At 38.4% G+C, this 19,474-nt stretch overlaps 1 protein-coding gene across 1 annotated transcript; it reads left to right on the top strand.

The window, feature by feature from the left end:
- Window positions 1-518: 518 nt before the first annotated feature.
- On the top strand, window positions 519-19,270 carry nrbp1 (nuclear receptor binding protein 1). Its single transcript, XM_036582021.1, has 18 exons — window positions 519-1,167; window positions 3,538-3,872; window positions 5,066-5,188; window positions 7,295-7,396; window positions 8,395-8,484; window positions 8,634-8,674; window positions 9,591-9,685; window positions 9,772-9,855; window positions 10,081-10,139; window positions 10,231-10,329; window positions 11,066-11,198; window positions 11,292-11,379; window positions 11,617-11,667; window positions 11,862-11,997; window positions 13,502-13,555; window positions 13,659-13,722; window positions 13,839-13,894; window positions 16,569-19,270. Exons 2-18 carry the CDS (start codon window positions 3,624-3,626, stop codon window positions 16,662-16,664), a joined length of 1,620 nt encoding a protein of 539 aa, XP_036437914.1. The 5' UTR covers window positions 519-1,167; window positions 3,538-3,623; the 3' UTR covers window positions 16,665-19,270.
- The last annotated feature ends 204 nt before the right edge of the window (window positions 19,271-19,474 follow it).

Below are 19,474 nucleotides of genomic sequence, written 5' to 3'. Positions count from 1 at the left end.
CTGGTTCAAGCCATTGATGTCTATCTAGTATTTTATTTATTAATACAAACAATGTACATATAATTTACAGACAATACATCAATATACATGGTATACAAGCAATATACAGACTATATAAGGACAATAATATACAGACAGTGTGCATATTATTTGCAGACAATCCACAATATGCAAGCAACAAATAGATTATGTAGGGACAAGCAATACAAATAAGTGTGTGTGTCAGTGCAAACAACAGTAGTGCACGTCATATATTGGAATGAGATTGTGGTGCAGAAATCTGGAGAAAACAGGAGCAGCTATGGCCTAGCAGATGACTGTGAAATATGAAAACAAATCTTAAAATAAAATGTGAAAAAGAATTTTGTAAAATACTCTATATGAACGTCCACCAGCAGGCCCAGCTGAGTTCACCCATTAGGAGTGTCTGAAGTAAATGTCTGCTGGACCCCAGTAGTGCTGCTGTGTCTCCGGCAGGCGGCGCTGCGCTCAGATCGGCTTCAGTCTGTGATCGCAGGAGGAGAAGAAGCGCAACAGCAGCAGCGGTAGCGGTTAGTGTCGCCATTTATGTGCAGCGCTTCGGCGACCATGTTCACATGAAATTAAACCGATATCTCAAACTCGACGAGCCGGTCGTGTGTTCGATATATGAGCCGTTCAATCTTGGTGTACTTCGTGCGGATTGTCAGTCTTGTGTAGTTAGTTTTGAAAGAATAAAACCCACTGCTGTTCCGTTAGCATCTCCGGCTAAATCCACACAAACGGCTTCTTCCGCCAGTCGGGACAGATTTGGAGGAAAACTTCGCTGTTAACTTTTACGTTTTCTCCCTTGTTTTAAACCTCAGTACCGTGCGAGTTGAGTTGATATTTAGTCTTTAATGTTTGCTGATTGAATCCCCGTGTTGTTAGCTCAGCTAACGTTGAGTTACACCCCTTCCTCTCCTCTGTGGCGTTAACGTTACCAGTTCGGGAGGGTTATTTAGCTAACCTAGTGAGAATAAAAACATTCCTCTGAGCTGAAACACGACCAAACAAAGCTCTGTTAAGGTTGAATATTTTGTCTCCAGTCGCGTCTCTTCGTAGTGGATACTAGTTCAATGTTTGGATACTGATTTTCTGTCTACTGGGAGTTAAGCTGGCGACATCTCGGAGCTTCAGCTGAACACAGTAAGTAAAGACCAAAAAGTGTTGAATGGGGTAAAGATGAACTCTACAAAACTTCAATTCTGAGCTTTTTTTCCACGTATTGGTGGTTTTTAGTCAGTATTGTTCAGCAGAAAGCAGTAAAATTGTTCTGTGGATGTGCTGATAGGGCCTTATCATTAGCAGTTTGAGAACTGAGGCCACGAAGCTTAAGTCAGCTTCTTATTCACCAGCTTCTTGTTCGAATTTTCCGTTCTACCTTAAATGGGGCAGCAGTTACACTCTGGCGCCTCAGCCGCAGCCAACAGAATGTAACTGCGGCACCATTTAAGGTGGAGCGAGACAAATTGAAGATGAAGCTGACTTCAGCTTCGTGCTGAGGCCTTTAGCTGAAGCCAAACAGGAGGAACAAGTTTGACCAGAACAGAAACACACACCGAGTCTGAAGTAATCCATCCTGGGCGCTAATGCTGCGCAGTGTGACAGTTTTATATCGTTATCGTGATAAATTGTCAAAATGCTTTTCTGAGCGTACCGTGCATATCGGCAGTGCTTATAGAACACTGACCAGCGTGTTTAATCACAAGGGGAGAAAAATGAGTCCCGTTTAACTGGATTGAGTGCAACAGAGCCAAATACTGAATAAAAGTCATTGTGTTCACAGTTTTTGTTAGTATTTTTAAAAATATCGTTCTTTTTTCTCTGCACCAACTGATCGGATATCTGAAGAATAAATGTTGTGATATTGTGTTTTGTGAACATTTAAAGTATTGCAGTATTGTATTTTTGCTGTGTCGCCCACCTTTACTGGGTGGGATTGATAAACTTTATCACAGTTTTTTCCAGATTTATCACATTATCCAGAGATTTTTAATTTGCACATTTAAAAATGTTGGTTCTTCAAGGGTTCTTTAGTAAAGAAAATGGTTCTATAAAGAACTGTGAACCCTTTGGATGATTAAAAGGTTCTTTGCATCATGCTCTATGTAGCACCAACAAGGGTTGTTCTACTTTTACAGGCATGACATCGTAACAGTAGAATAACCCTTTTTAGTGCTATTTTGAAAAGGTTCTATATAGAACCCTCTACAACACAACTCTCATCGACTGAGAACCCTGTCACGATGCCAAGAACGTTTTAATCACGCAGATGGTTCTTTTGAGTGTTTATGGTTCTATATAGAACTTTACTGGAAAAGTCCTGTTTTCTTTAGGGGTGCGCTTATCATCAATTTTATGTTTGATTCAGATTTCTTTACAGCCATTTTTTTTTATTTTTGGCTAACTCATATTGACCCTTTCATTTTTATCTGAAGCTTCCGCTGCGTTGGGTAAATTGAACATTAGCACATTTGCAGTACTTTTATTAGACACAATTATAAATACATATGTGAAAAAAATTGTGTTATGATATTTTGGTACAGAGTGCTCTTACCTGCGTTGCATTACTTGCATCAAAAAATTGCAACACACATCTGCCAAAATAAAGGCAATGAATTGGCAGATTCTTCTTTTTTTTATTGTTAAAATGACACAATTTTGTGCAGTTCTATGAAAGATAACCAGACAGAAAATGCATTTCTAGAAAGAACGCCACCTATTCTTCCAGATTTTATTATTTTTTATGAATTATTCTTTTAAGACAGTTTAAAGCATGAGTAAATAATGTGAGACTTTTATTTGTATTGGATATCTTTTAATAAAGCTGCTAGAAACAGACATCACAGTTGTATGGGGTTATGATTTGTCAGCATCGCTAAAATATTGCAAACACTGACAAGCATTTTCGCAGTATTCAGTTATAGAGGATATGTTATTCAGCATTGTAGTGTTTAGTGTTCAGGAGCTGTTTATATTTCTGTTTCATGTACGTATGTGCAGGTGTTCTGTTTTTTTATTTCTTTTGAGTATATTCAGATACTTCTACTCAAGTATGTTTGTGAAGAAAATCTTGTATCTCAGTTCTGCTGTAATCTTTTACATTTAACTTAAGTCCCTTTTGGGTTTAATTTAATTCAGTTCTGCTCCACAACCCAGTGCTTGGGGGTTTTATACCCCTCTGGCTAAATCTTTGTATTGGGCATAGTGATCTTAGGTTCATGTCTGGCTGCTCCAGTGCATCCTGTTGTATTGCTTAATGTTTCTTTGGAGGTAATACATGTGTGTCTGCAGTTGAACGCTGTTGATACACTGCATCAGGAATTTGTGCATATTAAAGTAGCTGAAATCACTAATTAGAAGGGGTGTCTAGATACTTTTGGACATAGTGTATCATTAGTTCAGTTCTGCGTAGTCATTCAGTTTGATGGTTGTGTTTTCCTCCCACTCTGCCTGTGTCTGACACTGTAAAATCTCTCCACAAACTATAGCTGTGTACTGTTTCTCTTCACACAGTAATCTGCCTCCCACCCTTGTGGTGCGAGCAATCCAGACTGCGCTTGTAGCCGGAGGTTGTGGATAGAGTCGGTCATACATCAGTGATGTCGGAAGGAGAAGGCAAACAGACCACTGCTCCTGCTCCAGCGTCCACCATGGAGGTGAAGCCTGAGTCAGCAGCCTCGGCCCCTGCTGGTCAGGGCGTCTCCTCCGTGTCTCCTCCAGTGTCCACAGTAACACAGTCTCCACCGGCAGCCACCACAGCAACTGAAGACGAGGAGGAGGAGAGCGAAGATGAGTCTGAGATTCTGGAGGAGAGCCCATGTGGACGCTGGCAGAAACGCAGAGAGGAGGTAGAGTGCTGTAATACTGTGAAAGAAGATGAATTCTAATATTCAGGGTTAGGGGTAGGAGGGAAAATTAATGCGTCATAGTATCCCAGTATTTTAAGTGGAAAAATAGTAATTATATTTGTTTTATTATCTACTTAAGTCACACTTGATATGAACTGTTACTAAATTTGTGAATGTCGGGTGTTTTTAAAACAATGGCTTGTCTGCAGTTCTGTTTTACTTAAATGTAAATACTGAAGTACATCGACAAAGAAAACAGTTTTCTTTTGAGACAAAAGTAATAAGTCAAAAGTAATAAATCATAGTATGTCATGGCAATACTCATACATTGCAAATCTTGAAAAAAATCACATAAAATTGTACTTTGGCTCAAGTATTATGATATTGCAGGACCGCTGGTGATTATTACCATTAACTCAACAATTATGTTTCTTCTAGTCTTTTGAGATACTGCCCTGTAAATGTTATGACTTTCTAATATATTGTTTTTCATCTTTATAACCAAACACTGTGTGTATTACTGGTTCTGTAATCTTGATCAATTACAGCTCCAGTGTGAGATTTTGTATGGGTGTTTTAATGAATCAAGGTATTTCTGTAATCAGGCACATGAACAGAGACCCCAGGGGTTACCTGCACACCCTTTTCCTCTGTCCTCAGACTATACAGGTGCGCGCTGAGTTGATGTGTATAATAGTCATATTTCATATTGCCTCTGCCATTTCTTAAGATCCGTTTCAAGGAAATGAGACGTAGCTTCGCCCTGGGTTTTGGGTTGGCTTGAGTTCTGCGAGATTCATCGCTGCTCAGCGCCCCTTAGGTGTAGTACCAACTGCCTGTGGTTCTCCTTAATAACTCGTCATGCATCACCACAGTGCTGGAAATCTAACCGAGAGAAAAGCTTTTTGAACAACCACACATAATGTCAGAAATAAGGGATGTTAATAACTACACTATGTTTTCATTATTGTTAAAAATCGGGATTTATACAAGACTCGTAGGGAATATATACAGAACTTTTTGCATGTCATGCTACCCTAATAAACTTTCCTGTCCAAGCGGTAAAGAAAATGTAATGGTCTCTGTGTTTCTTGTGATCAGGGAAAGATAAATAACTAGCCCACATGTTTCCTTTTTGCTTTTAGAGGATGTCAGATTCATCAGTTACTAGTAACATGTTCATCTTTCCACAGGTTAACCAGCGTAATGTTCCAGGCATTGACAACGCCTACCTGGCCATGGACACAGAGGAGGGTGTGGAGGTGGTGTGGAATGAAGTCATGTTCTCTGAAAGGAAAAATTTCAAGCTGCAGGAGGTAAGATTGAATCATCATGGAAGTGCAGTGTGGTGGAATTGTGTTTGGGTGAATGTGGAGAACATTTATGCAGGGACAGATTAATTCCAGGCTCTCATCCATGCCCCAAAACCTCAGACAATACTGTAGAAAGTGACACAAATGTAGGGCTGGCCTGAATAACATGAACAAGTATTTATTTATTACATTGACATTTGTTTGTCTGTTTAGTATTCAGAAGCTCAGTCTTTTGTAAGCCATAAACATTGTAGCCTGACTAGAGCGCCTTTTGTCTAACAAAACCTATCTGAAGCGTATCTGTTCTATCAGACAGGTGACTAAAATGCTTCAAGTATAATAGTTTTAAGAGTGATTTTGGGAACAGGTGTTTAAGTATTTGTTCAGGACTATCAACAGGTATTTGAAGCCTGAAAAATGCTATTCAGGACAGCCCTTTAAAAGTACATGTACAGATAGAATGTTGACTCTAAAGTGAATTTTCCTGCTTAAATCATTGATTGTCTCTTTTCTGTTTGTCTTTTTCAACCACAAAACAAAAAATTGGCATTACTTCTCATCAGTTACCTGCAATGCATGTTAGTAGGTCTAAACAGCATTAGCTTGTCGTCCCGGCTGGCTATAAGCGCCTTACCCACAGCCTTTGGACTCGCCAAACCCTCCAGAATGAAATTAGCAGAGAGAAAAGTGTTCATGGTCATTATAGAACTTCAGAACAGGTCGTTCTGTGTTTTGGATCTACTTATTCCTTTTATAATTGTCTCTAATGAGCTGTTAATCAGGTTTTGTTCCATCTGTTTGGCCAGCATGCATGTTCTCCTCTCGGTAGAAGTACATCTTGGATTTTAATCAGTTATAATGACTGGGTTCACTTACGGCTTAGTAACTGAGCTGTAAATTAGGAAATGCTATATGGTCTGCCTGATCGTGCATATAAAATTTTGCACTAGTTAACCTGTAACCTTTTAATACTCGATATGATTGGCTGTTATCTCAGTATCATTTGCTTCTCAAAACACATGTTTGAGTTTCCCTGTTATTTGCTTCTCAAAGCTTCTTGAGGGCAAAAAACCTGTTTGCCTTTAGCTTTGGGAGAATTTTGCAAAGTAGCATGAGGTGGCTATACAATGTCTATCATGTGATGAAGTGGCAACATCTCAGAAGAAACGACAGCAAACTGCTAAAACAGTTTTGTTCTGTTCTTATATTCTCCTGGGCACTTCACCTTACTAGTTGATTGCATCACAGAGAGTGTGAGGAATTTAATCAATGCTTAGTTCTCACAGCATGCTGCGCTACGCTGTATATATTGTCCACCAAGTGTGTTTGACATGGCTTTAACTTAAATGTGGGAAACGGGCCCTTTAGTCTTTTGACGTCCTCTTATGATATTGTTGTGAGTTTATGTACCAAAAACAGTTGTTCAATTTTTCATGACAATTTTGCAATTTCTTTTAATCTCTTGGAACAAAACAGGCTGGTTTTGTGACTGAACTTTTGAGACTGATGTATGTAGATATGCAAATGAGCTCTCTTCTCACTGGCTGCCGTGTGTTGTGCCTCATTTAAAAGCAGTCCAGGCTGGAACATGTATAATTTCAGCATTAGTTGGTGGGGCTAAACTGTTGTAGGCTGAATAGGTGGATATATTGATCATTTTTTCTGACATCACAGAAACAATAAATTGAAACTGGGCTGTTTTTGTTGTTTAATTTATATATGAACTGTGTAGACTGGGCAGTGAATGGTATGCTTCAAAACTTAATGTTTATATATTACATCAACTTTAATTTTGAAGAAGTTTTTCTTTTTAATTGGTATCAATGGCAAAACTGTGCTTGTATACTACATTGTAAAAATGCACCACATTGACAGCCCTGTATTTTAAACCAGTAGTTATCCCTAGTAAATAATAAGCCATGCATGTTGCATAAGTAGCCTTATTGCTACCAATAGGCTAATTAGAATTTCTGTACTACATAATAAATTAATGTGCTCTGTACCTGTTGCACATGGCCTAAGTAAAGTGCTGGGCTGATTACTTATCAAAGTATGCCATATAGTCTTTATGCTTTCTTTTTCACTTATTTTTTTTCTCCTTTCTTTTAGGAAAAAGTGAAAGCAGTCTTTGATAACTTGATTCAGCTGGAACATTTGAATATTGTCAAGTTTCACAAGTACTGGGCTGATGTAAAGGAGAACAGAGCCAGGGTAAGTGACTCAGTAGGAAAGCCCAAATTGAAGTTAAAGTGCAGCAGAGGGCTAAACAAGCCTGATTAAACCTGGTCTTTGATTAAAAGTAAGAGATCACTGTTGATGACGGGTTTAGGTGTAATCTGTGTTCTGGGCCTGTATCTGTAAAGCTGGACTTAAAGGGCTTATAAATGCTCAGTATTTTTAAATTTTCAAAGTTTCTATTCTTGCTTTTAATAAGAGTAATGCAATGTTTTTCTCTTAAATATTTGCAAAAAGAAGATGCGTGTTAGCTTTAGTACATGTGAAAACAAGCTGGTATGAAATGGAGAATTCCTGAAAAATGCTACAGTAGCAGTCTTACAATTACCTAAGGCAACTTTCTTTGTCCTTCACCCCTTCACTGTCCTTAGACAGCATGGGTCAGTTTTTTGAACAGGGATCAAGCTCAGTCCTGGACTACATAGCATTCTGAATGTAGTCGAGAACTAGGCTTATCCCTGTCGTATGCAAAAGCGCCCTGGTCAGATTACATGTTGTGTTGATTTTCTAAGTAAAAATAAGTGCACATTGTCAACAGGGAACACACCAATAAGAATTACTTTTTATTTGCTTAATTTGACGTATTGGGGGAAAAGCTGTGCAAAAGCTTGGCCCATTTGATATTTTATGTTTTATTTTTTCCAATATGTTAAACTCCACAAATTAACAGATTGTGCAGTAAAGCTGCAGAAAAAGTGCTTGTTTATGTTTGTTCCCTGTAGAGCATGTGTGAACTTTTCACTTAGAAAATCAACAAAACGTGATTTGACTTGGGGGGTGTTGAAACTTGTACATACAACCATACGTATAATATCTGTAGGAGTATTTTTTATGAGTGAACAGAACATATGAACAGTAAATGTGAAAACATGGAAGAGGTTTGTGTACATTTTTAGGTTCCTAAAATTCAGCAATATTCTGCATCACAGTTGTACTTGGTCTGCATCACACGTTAAATTTTAAATCTTTCTTAGGTTATTTTTATAACAGAGTACATGTCCTCAGGGAGTCTGAAGCAGTTTCTGAAAAAGACAAAGAAAAATCACAAGACTATGAATGAAAAGGTATGATTTTTTTGAAAGTAAGTAATGAATGGACTGTCATTTATAGTCTATAGACAAGAAAAATGATAGTAGTTTGTACTGTCTGGTTGTACTGTTGTAATATGTAAACATCCTGTTATGCTAGCTTACACTGTATGCTCTTGTCCTAGGCATGGAAGCGTTGGTGTACTCAAATATTATCTGCTTTAAGGTTAGTTTGTCAATTTTTGTTCTTGACTGAAGACATAACGTTACCCTCTACTTGAAGTGAATATTCATTGCTTGATTTTTAAGGCAAACAATGCTCAGAATGTTATTTATAACTACTCAAATTATACATTGTATACATACTTTATGTAGAGCTGAAATAGTCATGTTAACTGATTTAGAAGAAAATCACGACTTGGACAGGGTTAGGTTTACATGGGACGGTGGGGTAATGCAATTTTTCAACAGGACTGGTGGGATAAGAAGTTTGAATTACGGGCATTGGTGTGGCTACTTGATTTATATGTTTCCTCTTGCTCATGAAGAGTTTCATATGCAATACGTTCGGCTGCTCACAAACAGAAAACGTCGTTGGTTACCCTAACCATCTACCTGGCTTATTTACCTACCTAGTCTTAAGTGAATGCAGTGTATTATTAGCATTTTCATTAGCTTGGGAATACCAACGGTCAACAATGCTACATGAAATCACACAAATTTTTCCTCTCATTTTATGTGTTTTATTTTGAGATACAGCTATACATATCAGCTTGATTTTTGGTCACAGATAATACAAGTGAATGCCTCTTGTAGGTCCACCACACTTAAACACTGATAATAGTCATGGTTTCTATTATTCGAAGAAATAAGCCATGCCTGTTAGTAGCTTTATTGCTACCAATAGGCTAATTAAAATGTGTGTATTAAATAATAAATTGATGTACTAGTTACCTGTTGCATTTGACTTAAGTACATTTTGGGCTGATAGAGATGGTGGATTTGGGCGGGACTAAAATCACTGAGAAACACCAGTAGTTACATTACTCCTCCTCTGCATGCAAAAAGTACTGAAGTGCTGCTCTTTCCCCCTAAAATACGTTTTAGGCAACTGCTCAGCTTCCTTTCCTTTTTTCCTCCAGTTATCTGCACTCATGTGAACCCCCCATCATCCATGGCAACCTGACCTGTGACACCATCTTCATACAGCACAATGGCCTTATCAAAATTGGCTCAGGTGGGCTTCTTTAGTGAACAAGCAAAGGTCTGCATCACAGATCGTAGCTTTTTGCTAACAGTAGGATTTTCTGTGTTTTGTTGCAGTTGCTCCGGACACCATTAATAACCATGTTAAAACATGTCGGGAAGAACCGAAGAGTTTGCATTTCTTTGCACCAGAATATGGAGGTACTTTAAAATTGAGTGAAGATATGTTGTGTAGTGTGAGAATTGACTTTGGTTCAAAATAATCACTGAAATGGAGTAATTTATGCTCAAAACAGAACCACTGTAGAAATTAAATGTTATACTAGCTGGTGTTTTGTTCATAGTAGGTCAGATATGATAGTAAACATTTGCATGTGAATATGACTCTTATTAGCATAGAGGTTTATCTCTTTTCTTTACCTCCAGCTGTTGGCAATGTCACAACAGCCGTTGACATATATTCGTTCGGAATGTGCGCCTTAGAGGTGAGTGCTGGGACTGGTCTCTTTGCTCCAGATCTAGCCTTGATGCAGCCCCCACCATTTGTGTAATTTCTGTGTGTAATTGTTTTCACAGATGGCTGTCCTTGAAATCCAGAGTAATGGAGAGTCGTCATATGTTTCACAAGAAGCCATTAACAGTGCCATCCTGTCCTTGGAGGACCCCCTACAGAGGGTGAGTGCAGAGTTGTTTCATGTCCCAGACATGAAGTAATGATTGATGTGTCCAAGCAGCGCTGATCAGTGAAGCTCACCAGAGCGGTTTTTTTTTGTTTTTTTTTGCTTACTAATAAATCCAGTCAGTCTATTAGTATGCAAATAGTGTATTGTTGGAAAAAAAATAAAAAACTCATGATATACTACTTCTATTGTGTGATGTGTAATATATGTAGAGGTGCCTTGATCATGACTTTTATTGGCTGATCAAGGCTCACACTGTGTGGACTAAATAAGACATTAAACTTTCCAGTAATATCTGTTAACCAAAGTTGCAATGTAAATAACATTATTTGCTCTTGAATGGGCCAAAATGATTTTGAATTCTTTAATGAAATTTGTATAACATGAATCAAATAAAGTGCTATGTTGTAAGAGGCAACTGGCTATTTATCACAATGAGTTATGTGTAATTATGACATTTTGGTACAGGTCTAGCAGCAGAAATACAGCACAAACGCACTTACTAGCTTCATGATATTTGTGTCATAAAATTGCAACACGTTTTTTCCAATAGAAGAATCACTCTTTTAAGCCTGTACTATATTGGCCAGTGCTAATTTAAAGATGTGTGGACTGCTGTTGTATCACATTTATGGGCCAAACAGTTTTTTAAGCACACTTATCAAATGTCAGTTCAAATGGTCTTCCGTGTGTGTGACCCTGTGTTTCTCTCTGTGTGTCTGAAAATACAGGAGTTCATTCAGAAGTGTCTAGAAGGGGACCCCAGTAAGAGACCCACTGCCAAAGAGTTGCTTTTCCACCAGGCTCTGTTTGAGGTGCCTTTGCTAAAGCTACTGGCAGCGCACTGCATTGTCAGCCACCAACGTGAGTCTTTCATGCATTTGGACTTGAGCACAGCACCTGGTGTTAAGTTTGCATTTGTTAGTGGGATCTAAATAAATCTGCCTTCTTTTGTAGACATGATTCCTGAAAATGCTCTAGAAGAAATAACTAAGAACATGGACCCTAATTTGGTGATCGTGGAGAGGAAGGAAGTGCAGCTGAAGTGAGTGACACATCTAATCATGCAACTTAGTCTTGAAGCTGAGGAATACGACTGAGCATGCAGAACTGTGATGAAAGACTAATTACAGTGCATGTTTTCATTAAAGTGTATAAACTAAGTAAAGGAGGTTGTATTTCCAGGGTTTTCTTTCATGTAATTTTAGTTAATTTTACTAATCGATATTGGGATTCTCTAGTATTTTAAATGTTTTACTTACATTCATATTCCCTTCCGTAGACTCTCCCAATTCCCTGCTCTGGAACTTGACAAGTTCCTTGAAGATGTGAGGTAAGAACTACAGCATTGCTTGTTTACAAACTAGTAGTGTATTCATGCTGCTATGAAGACCTGGGAAGAAATAACAAGCAGTATTGACCATAAACCATGCTTTGTCATAGCTCTGCTTTTGCCACTTTTTTTTGCTTAGAAGGTGCTGTAATCTGAGCTGTAAACTGAAGTGAGGTGCTCTTGTCTGCCTGTAGGAATGGGATCTATCCACTGACAGCATTTGGCATGCCCTGCCCACAGCAGCCCCAGCAAGAAGCAGTGAAGTCCCCCATTGTGCCACCCTCTGTCAAGACGCCGACGCCAGAACCTGCAGAACTCGAGACCAGAAAGGTAAGGAATGGAATGAAGTGATTAAGTGGATGCAGGAGGAGAGAGCACAAATTACAAGAGTGCACACTCAGTAGCCGTTCACACTTGTAAAACGATATCGGTCAGGCAGTTATTTGACTGGTGGTTTCCGTAGACATGTGAGGGAGCCTGGATCACTTCCTTTCTGTCTTGGAGTAATAAATGGTTTATACAAAAGGTGGAACTTAGAGTTTATCCCTAACTGAACATTGGTAGTACTAAGCAGTAGCAATGCATTAGTGCCATTTATTATTTTTTTTTTTTCAGACCGAAGTACATGTACATGTTTTTTAGTACTTGCTGATATCATACCATAACTGTAACCTACTTAGACTAAAGTAGTTGTTAGGGTAAATGAATACAATCTGCCTTAACAGTTAATTTGTTAAAATCTAGCTGATTTAAAATAATGTGCATTAGCTAGCTATGCTACATTATTTGCCTTGAATCGAATAGCATTGCAGGGGAGAAGAGCAGGATTTGTTCCATGACAGAAAAGTGCTTTTGTAAAGCTGTAAAGTATGTTTCCTTCAACAAAAGGAAAGTATCCAAATGGCCATCATAAAGCCTTGACCTGAATCGCTTTATAAATGAACTGAAAAAGTGTCTCTGAGCAAGGAGGCCCACAAACCTGATGTTCCGTGTTAAGAAACTTGGAAGGCTACCCCATAAGTTAAGCAACTAAAAGGCACTGCCACCAAATATTAGTGAAGTTTGTGTAAATTTTTGACCCACTAAAAATCTGAAGTAGTAAATAAATCTGTCTTATAGCTAGTATTTTGAAATGATATGGAAATAAAGTACATGGACTTGACACAGGAAATGTATGGTAACTTTTTTTGAACCATTTGCATTAGATACTCTGATATTAAGGGATGTTATCATATTACCAGGATGAAGTGGCACAAATCCAATTTTTTCCCCCTAATGCGACTCAGATCTGATGTTTTCAAACTTTCGTATGTGGTCCTAGATGGGATACGTATCCGATTTATGGCCATGCGACATCAATGTGAATGCTCAGATCAGATTTCATGTGCTTTTTTTCCCACTGTGCATGCACCATCTTTTAGTGTTACCATGGCAGCAGCGCCGAACAGAAGTTAAAGCCTGTAAACGGTGGAAAAGCAACACATCTGACCCTTTTCGTCTCGCTCTAATAATGAACAGCTAAGAGATGTTCAGAGTTAATTATCTTCTCAGATAAGGCTTGTTCTTCTCATGTAGGTTATTTTAGGACGCAGGTTCGTTCACATAATTGGAAGATTTAAGTCACTTACCTAAACAAGTGTGAATCATCATGAAGCTTGTAATGTAAACATAGCCAAGATGAGAAATTTGAGCAGCACATCACACTGTATACACTTGACACTGACCTGCTTTACAGATCAGAGTACACATTGGTGTTTCTTCCTGAGCTCCATAATACAGCCATAGTCAAAAGTGCTCTGTACTGTGCTGATGAACTTGTTTGTCGTCCTTTAAGGTGCTTCAAATGCAGTGCAACATTGAGCCTGTGGAGGAAGGGGCGAAACATCATGTGAGTCTGTTTTTACATGTTGACCATGTGCTATATGCCATAGATCTCATTAACCATTGTGGCTTTGTGAATCACTCAAATATACCCTTCCCCCCTACAACAGTTGACCTTACTGCTTAAACTGGAAGATAAGCTGAATAGACACTTGAGCTGTGATTTGGCGCCAAGTGAGTATTTTGCTCAGCCTTATGTTTGCAGTACTCTGTGATTGATTTTTTTATTTATTTATTTATTTTTTTTAAATAACTTGGTTAATGTTGGTTTGTTGCAACCGTGTCTGCAGATGAGAATGTGCAGGAGTTGGCTGTGGAGTTGGTCCAGCTTGGTTTCATCAGCGAGGTAAGCTCCTCAGCGCTAATCTTGGACCTGTTGATAATGCAGTGACGTTCTGATTTTTCTCATTCTAATATGGATACCTAAACAAGCATCAGACAGGTTTTGGTAATACAGCTCACTAGAACATCCAGGCTTATGATCTAATGTATGTAAGTGCTTTTAGGTTCATACCACATTAGTCTTTTTCCAATTGGAAGTGGCTTGTTTCAATGTCAGTGGTGTTCAATGTTAGTTTAATTATTTTTAGAAGCCAAATTCATCATTTTAAGCTCAGCTTTTTTGTGTGACATTTAACAGATACCGCCCACGTTTTACCTCCTACGCCCCTTGATCCTCCTGAATCTCAGTTTGATTGACGGAGTACTGTGGGCGATGCTGACATAACATCAACCTAGACCTATTTGTCAAAAAAGCAAGCTGTTTCCAGTTATACTGTAATTATATTTTGGGGCAAACTGGCTGACATCTTTATTTTTGCTCCTAGAAAGTAATTAAGACAATCTCTAGCATATGTCTCATTGTAAAGATGCTTCTGGTCATTTGTGTTTACACCTGGTCATTTCATGCAGGATTATATCTGGGGCTGAGTTCAAAATATTGCTACAACACTATAAACACTTGCCAGTTCTTCCATATGAATCCATGGGTCCTAGGTTTGTCAGTGTTTCTGAATCTACAGAAATGTTTCTGTGTACAAACAGAGTGATATTTATATTCTATGATATTTATAACATAGCAGCCAGTGGCAAACCTGTTTTAATGGAGGGGAAAAAACACCTTAATGTAGCAGAACAGTTACATTTTACTGAGGAATATGAGCGTACCCACTGCAGTTTTTTACAGTAGCAGTTACAGAAACCAGGGTTCACATTGTCTACAATGCAGATATAGCCATTTCCTATCCAAAGCCTTTAGTGAACCTCCATGTGGTTTATTCAACGTTTTGTTGATGGTAAAATAATGGTAAATCCGAAGGAACATGTCTCCTTTTTGGGCACTTTCCATACAATGACCTGCATGTACCTCACTGCCCTGCCAAACAAAAGTTAATTTGCACATTGTGAGCCATATTACAATCAGTTTTCATTTAGACTAACTGGAGCTGTTGGTGACTATCAAGTGTGAATGCATGTGGTTAAAATATCAGTGTCATATGAAATGACTAAACAGGATCCAGGTATCTTCAGATGTTCTGTGGCAAACATTTCGTTGTTTCTTCTACTTGCCACAAAAAAGCTTAGTAAATGACTTGCTGTGAGATTACTCTTCTCCACACCTCTGTAGCAGATGTCTGTTACTGGGGGATAAGTAGCAGTGATTGAATAATCCCAGCTAACTGGTGTTTTAATGTAGTCATCTGTCCAACTTGGCTCTTGTGTGAAAGCCGATGCCGCACCATCTGTGTAGCTCTCTTGCTTTTTTCTCGCTTATTTTCATTTCTTTCTGCCTCCCCTCCTCTTCCTTTTCTCTGTTCTCTTGATTCAACCGTTCCTCTCAACTCTGTCTTTGATAGGGATGGAGAATTTTGGCAATTTTTTCTGACCGATAACTGACTAAACCTAAGATCAAGGACACGACACCATCAAAATATCAGTTATTATACATAGTTCTGGTTCTGAATCTGACTGGCTGAGCTGCATTTGAAGCTGTGTTAATGTACTGCGATGCACTGATATTAAAGAGAGATACTAAAATAAATGGCCCAAAACAATATGAAACATAAGAACCTGGTTTTGTTTAAATTGAGAGGTTGACAACTTCGTGACTATTTGACCAAAAATTAAAAGATTATCAGAATGACTGGAAAATATAATAGTGGGCTGATCAAAATTCTGAAATTATATTTGAAGTTCTTTTTTAACCCATGTTAAAACAAATGACCCGAGCTAGCTTAGGCTCAATATACCTCAGCGGCTCTCGGGTCGCTGCCGTCCATCACTTCCTTCTCTAATTTTGTACACTTCCTTCTCTTATTTTGTACGATCATCATGCTTTCTCTCAGAGAACATGGAAGAAACATTATTTATTTATTTTGCAAGCTTCATTTTTTAGTAGGTCTAACTAGCTGAACCGATTACTTGTTGCGCCCTCAGGTGTACAATTCAAAAACTTGAATGATGAACCTGTCTGTTCCAACGTACATGAATAAAACAAGTGCTTTTCTAAACTATAGCACTGGATGAACAGTTGCTAATTTGTTAGTTAAAAATTAATCAATTTTTTATCTTTTGTCTAAGTGTGATGAGCTATTGAGAAAATTTGATACACAACCAAGGTTATTTTACAGTAACACATTCAGTATATATATCAGTTTTCATTTATGCCAGAGGGTGTGAGACAAAGCCCAAGGCTTTTCTACAGAGAGAATTTTTAAGACAAAAACACGTTAAAACAGGCTGAGCTCAGTAAAAGAAAAAAATCATGTTCTTTGCATGAGTATTTAATAAGAGTGCATCTAAATGTACGTTTCAGTGCTTTTATTCATTTGTGAAAATAGACGTGATAAGGGGAAAAGGCCTGAACATCCCAGCACTACTTATGTTTTATCTTTTTTTTTTTTAAAAAAACCCTCACTTTACCCTTTATTTTTTTCTTGCTCTCCCTTCTCTGATACTCCTGTTCTCTGGTTCTGTCTCTCATGCTCTCTTTAATTGTCTTTGTCTGTCTTTGTCTGAAGGGTGATCAGCCTCGTCTCACCACCGTGCTGGAAGAGGCCTTCTCGAAGTTCTACAGCCGGAATGGCTCTCTGAATCCCGTTACTGTTTCCTCGTAGCCGAGGGTGGGGCGGTTGCTGCTGTTTTCTCCACTGCTCCTCATGCTCCACTGCTCCTGGACGGGACTAGTGCTTCATCGCTCAGTGGACTGGGTGAAAGCTTTGCAGGGATGGATCAGAAGACCTTGACTTGCGCTCAAATAAGAAAACAAAAAAAAAAAAAGCAAAAAACAATTCCCGCGCTCTGTTTTTCACGCCGCTGTAGGTGGCAGAAACTGTTGCCTGATGTTTGTGTACATTTATTCTCTCAGTGTAGCCGTCTGCTTCAAAAGAAGAAAATTGACAAGGTTATTTAAGTCAGTATTACAAGCTGTATTTTACTTTTTACCTGTGGGATGGGTCTTTCTTTTCTCTTTTTTGAAGCACATAGTGTGCATGTCCTTGTATCAAATATGAATTAGTCTCTTGTCCTGCCTACCCAGAGTCTTCTCTTATTTAAATGAGAAGTGGCCCACCGTTTATGGCTTTAACTAGTTCTCATGAAGCAGAAAGTATGAGCTGGTTGTTATTATCTTTCCTTTTAAAGGTGTGCTAATTTTAAAAAATCCTCTCCCCCTCCAATTTGGCCATATATCTGATGCAAGCATTAATTGAGTAGCACTAAACCAGGATGTGTCCCCTATGTTTCTGTTATAGCTGTTCAGTAACGATTTACAAATGGTACGAATATGTTTATTCTGTTACATGCACGTTACAACTGTGCACAGATGATGAAGGACGATTGATCTCCTGACCTTCATCCGAAAGAGTCCACCTTGTGTTATTAGCAGGAATCACAGGCTCTTGGGAATGCAAAGAAAAATCTTAATTGGAGCACCTTTTAAGGTAAACAGTAACTGTGGCTCAATTTTGACCTGCAGTGCAACATTTACTTAAGCCAATACTGTGAAAGGATGGGGCTGTCAGTGTTTGGGTGGGGAGAAAAAATGCAGATTATTTATCTACATTATATACGTAAGGACTATCTTAAAGCGTGTTTCACTCTCAACGTTGTGGCAACTATTTGTGAATGTATGCTCTCGTTTGCTGTATAGTTTTTCATCCAAATGGTGTGTGAGGGAAGGGCACTTGGTTTGACCATTTTTACCCCCCCCTTGTATATTACAAATGAGTTTTGATAGATTACTAATCTACACCGTATATGATTTGTTAATATGTGCCTTCTGTAGACGAAGAAAAGACACAATCTGTCCTTGTTTAGATGGCAGTTCAACCCTTTTTATGACTCTTTATTTGCTGGTTACTGATGTACGGTTTCAGTTGTTCATTACATAATGGACATCGGCTCACATGCATGTATAAATATCTAAGTTGATCGATCTTTAAAGATGTCATTCTGCATTTAAATGCAGAACCTGCTTTTTGCCTTGTAACGGTCAAAGTGAGTTTGTTTATCAGGTTCAAATCAGTGTTTTTGGAGATGGAGTCTACTGAACTCAACTGCAGGTGTCATGCATGTAACGGTTTCTCAGCAGTGGTTATTGTTGGTATTTGAGAAGGTAAGAAGGTCAACACCTAGATCCTCACTTATCTATTGGCTCCAGCTTTCTGCTGGATTGTACACTTCTGAACCCCCCACACACACACACATACTGTATATTAAAATATGATTGTGGTGGGCTTCTGAGCAACTGATTTGAATCCACTTTGACAATAAGCTGCTTTGCACCAATTCAGAGTTGTCCAAATTAAATGATGAGGATTGAATAACTGACTTTGTTTTTGTAGCAGATTCATCATAAGCTCTTTTCCCATTTTTACTGTGATAGTGTGTTGTCTTTTCATTGTGGTCACTGTAAGAAAACATCCTCATTTTTTTTCAAATTGGGGACGTTTCAAGTTGTTTAGTTGGCCAATCAGACAGTTGGCCAAATGCAGTTCATTTTCTCAAGTGATGGTAGAGGTGTGAACTCAGCAAAATATTGTCCTGTAAATAGTGAACATTAAAATGAGCCCTTAGTATATATTTTTTTTAAAAAACTGATTTGATTAATTGTGAAAAAGCACCATGGTTTCTTACTGTTTCTTTATAAAGATTCTTAATTATTGTTCTTGCATGCAAAAGAATGTGATTGGGGTGGGTGGGGTAGGATGTTTCTTAGGGCCCCCAAACGTTTGAAAATGGCCCTGTATTTAGAGATTTGAAGCAACTTATTAAAGAAATATACCACTAGAGATGCTCTTATGGACTTTACTTAAGCCCAATTTACACACTTGCTTTAAGAGTGGGGCCCTCTTCAGGAAACCACATAACCACACCCTGAAAAAATAACTTACTGACCATGTTGAGAAAAGCAACACTTTGTTCAGAAGCTCACCACATTCACTCTTTTCTTTTGTGCACCACCCAAACATCTGACATGAGATGGGTTGACAATATTTCTTGTGAACCTAAGCAATGGATGTTAATGTCAAAGTTTGTAGTGCAGCTGTCCAGTTTTGGAAACCTTGACAATAGTGAACACTCTTATTCTCAAAACAATCCTCTTTATCTTTTCTCTCACACAAGACCGTAAGAAGCTTGTAACTGCTTTGACAACACAATTCCTCTTCTGTATCTTTTTAAAGTCGCACCATTTCTTGATATAAAGATGACACTTAGAGCACTTCTGCTTGTGAGTCTGTCCTATTTTTTGAGTCTGTCCTATTTTGTTAGTCTTCTATAAACGGAGCTCCTGTTAAGTCAGCCTAAACTCGTCAGCAAACCACCTTTAGGCCAAGGGTCAGTTATTAGAGTCGTTTGAAAAGCATTTTATTACTTGTTCCAAAAAAATATTGAAAGAAAAAAAAAAACAGTAGCCCTTGCACAA

The sequence above is a fragment of the Colossoma macropomum genome, unplaced genomic scaffold (assembly GCF_904425465.1).
Source record: "Colossoma macropomum unplaced genomic scaffold, Colossoma_macropomum, whole genome shotgun sequence".
In the NCBI taxonomy this organism is placed as follows: Eukaryota; Metazoa; Chordata; class Actinopteri; order Characiformes; family Serrasalmidae; genus Colossoma; species Colossoma macropomum.
The sequence above is the reverse complement of the archived record's forward strand: the minus strand, read 5'-3'. Positions and strand labels throughout refer to the sequence as shown.

Bases quoted from the DNA above. Each gene is read 5' to 3' on its own strand.
- nrbp1 (XM_036582021.1), top strand. From the start codon at position 3,624: ATGTCGGAAGGAGAAGGCAAACAGACCACTGCTCCTGCTCCAGCGTCC. The intron at 5,189-7,294 runs GTAAGATTGAAT...CCTTTCTTTTAG, and splicing joins AAAATTTCAAGCTGCAGGAG to GAAAAAGTGAAAGCAGTCTT. The intron at 9,686-9,771 runs GTGGGCTTCTTT...GTTTTGTTGCAG, and splicing joins CCTTATCAAAATTGGCTCAG to TTGCTCCGGACACCATTAAT.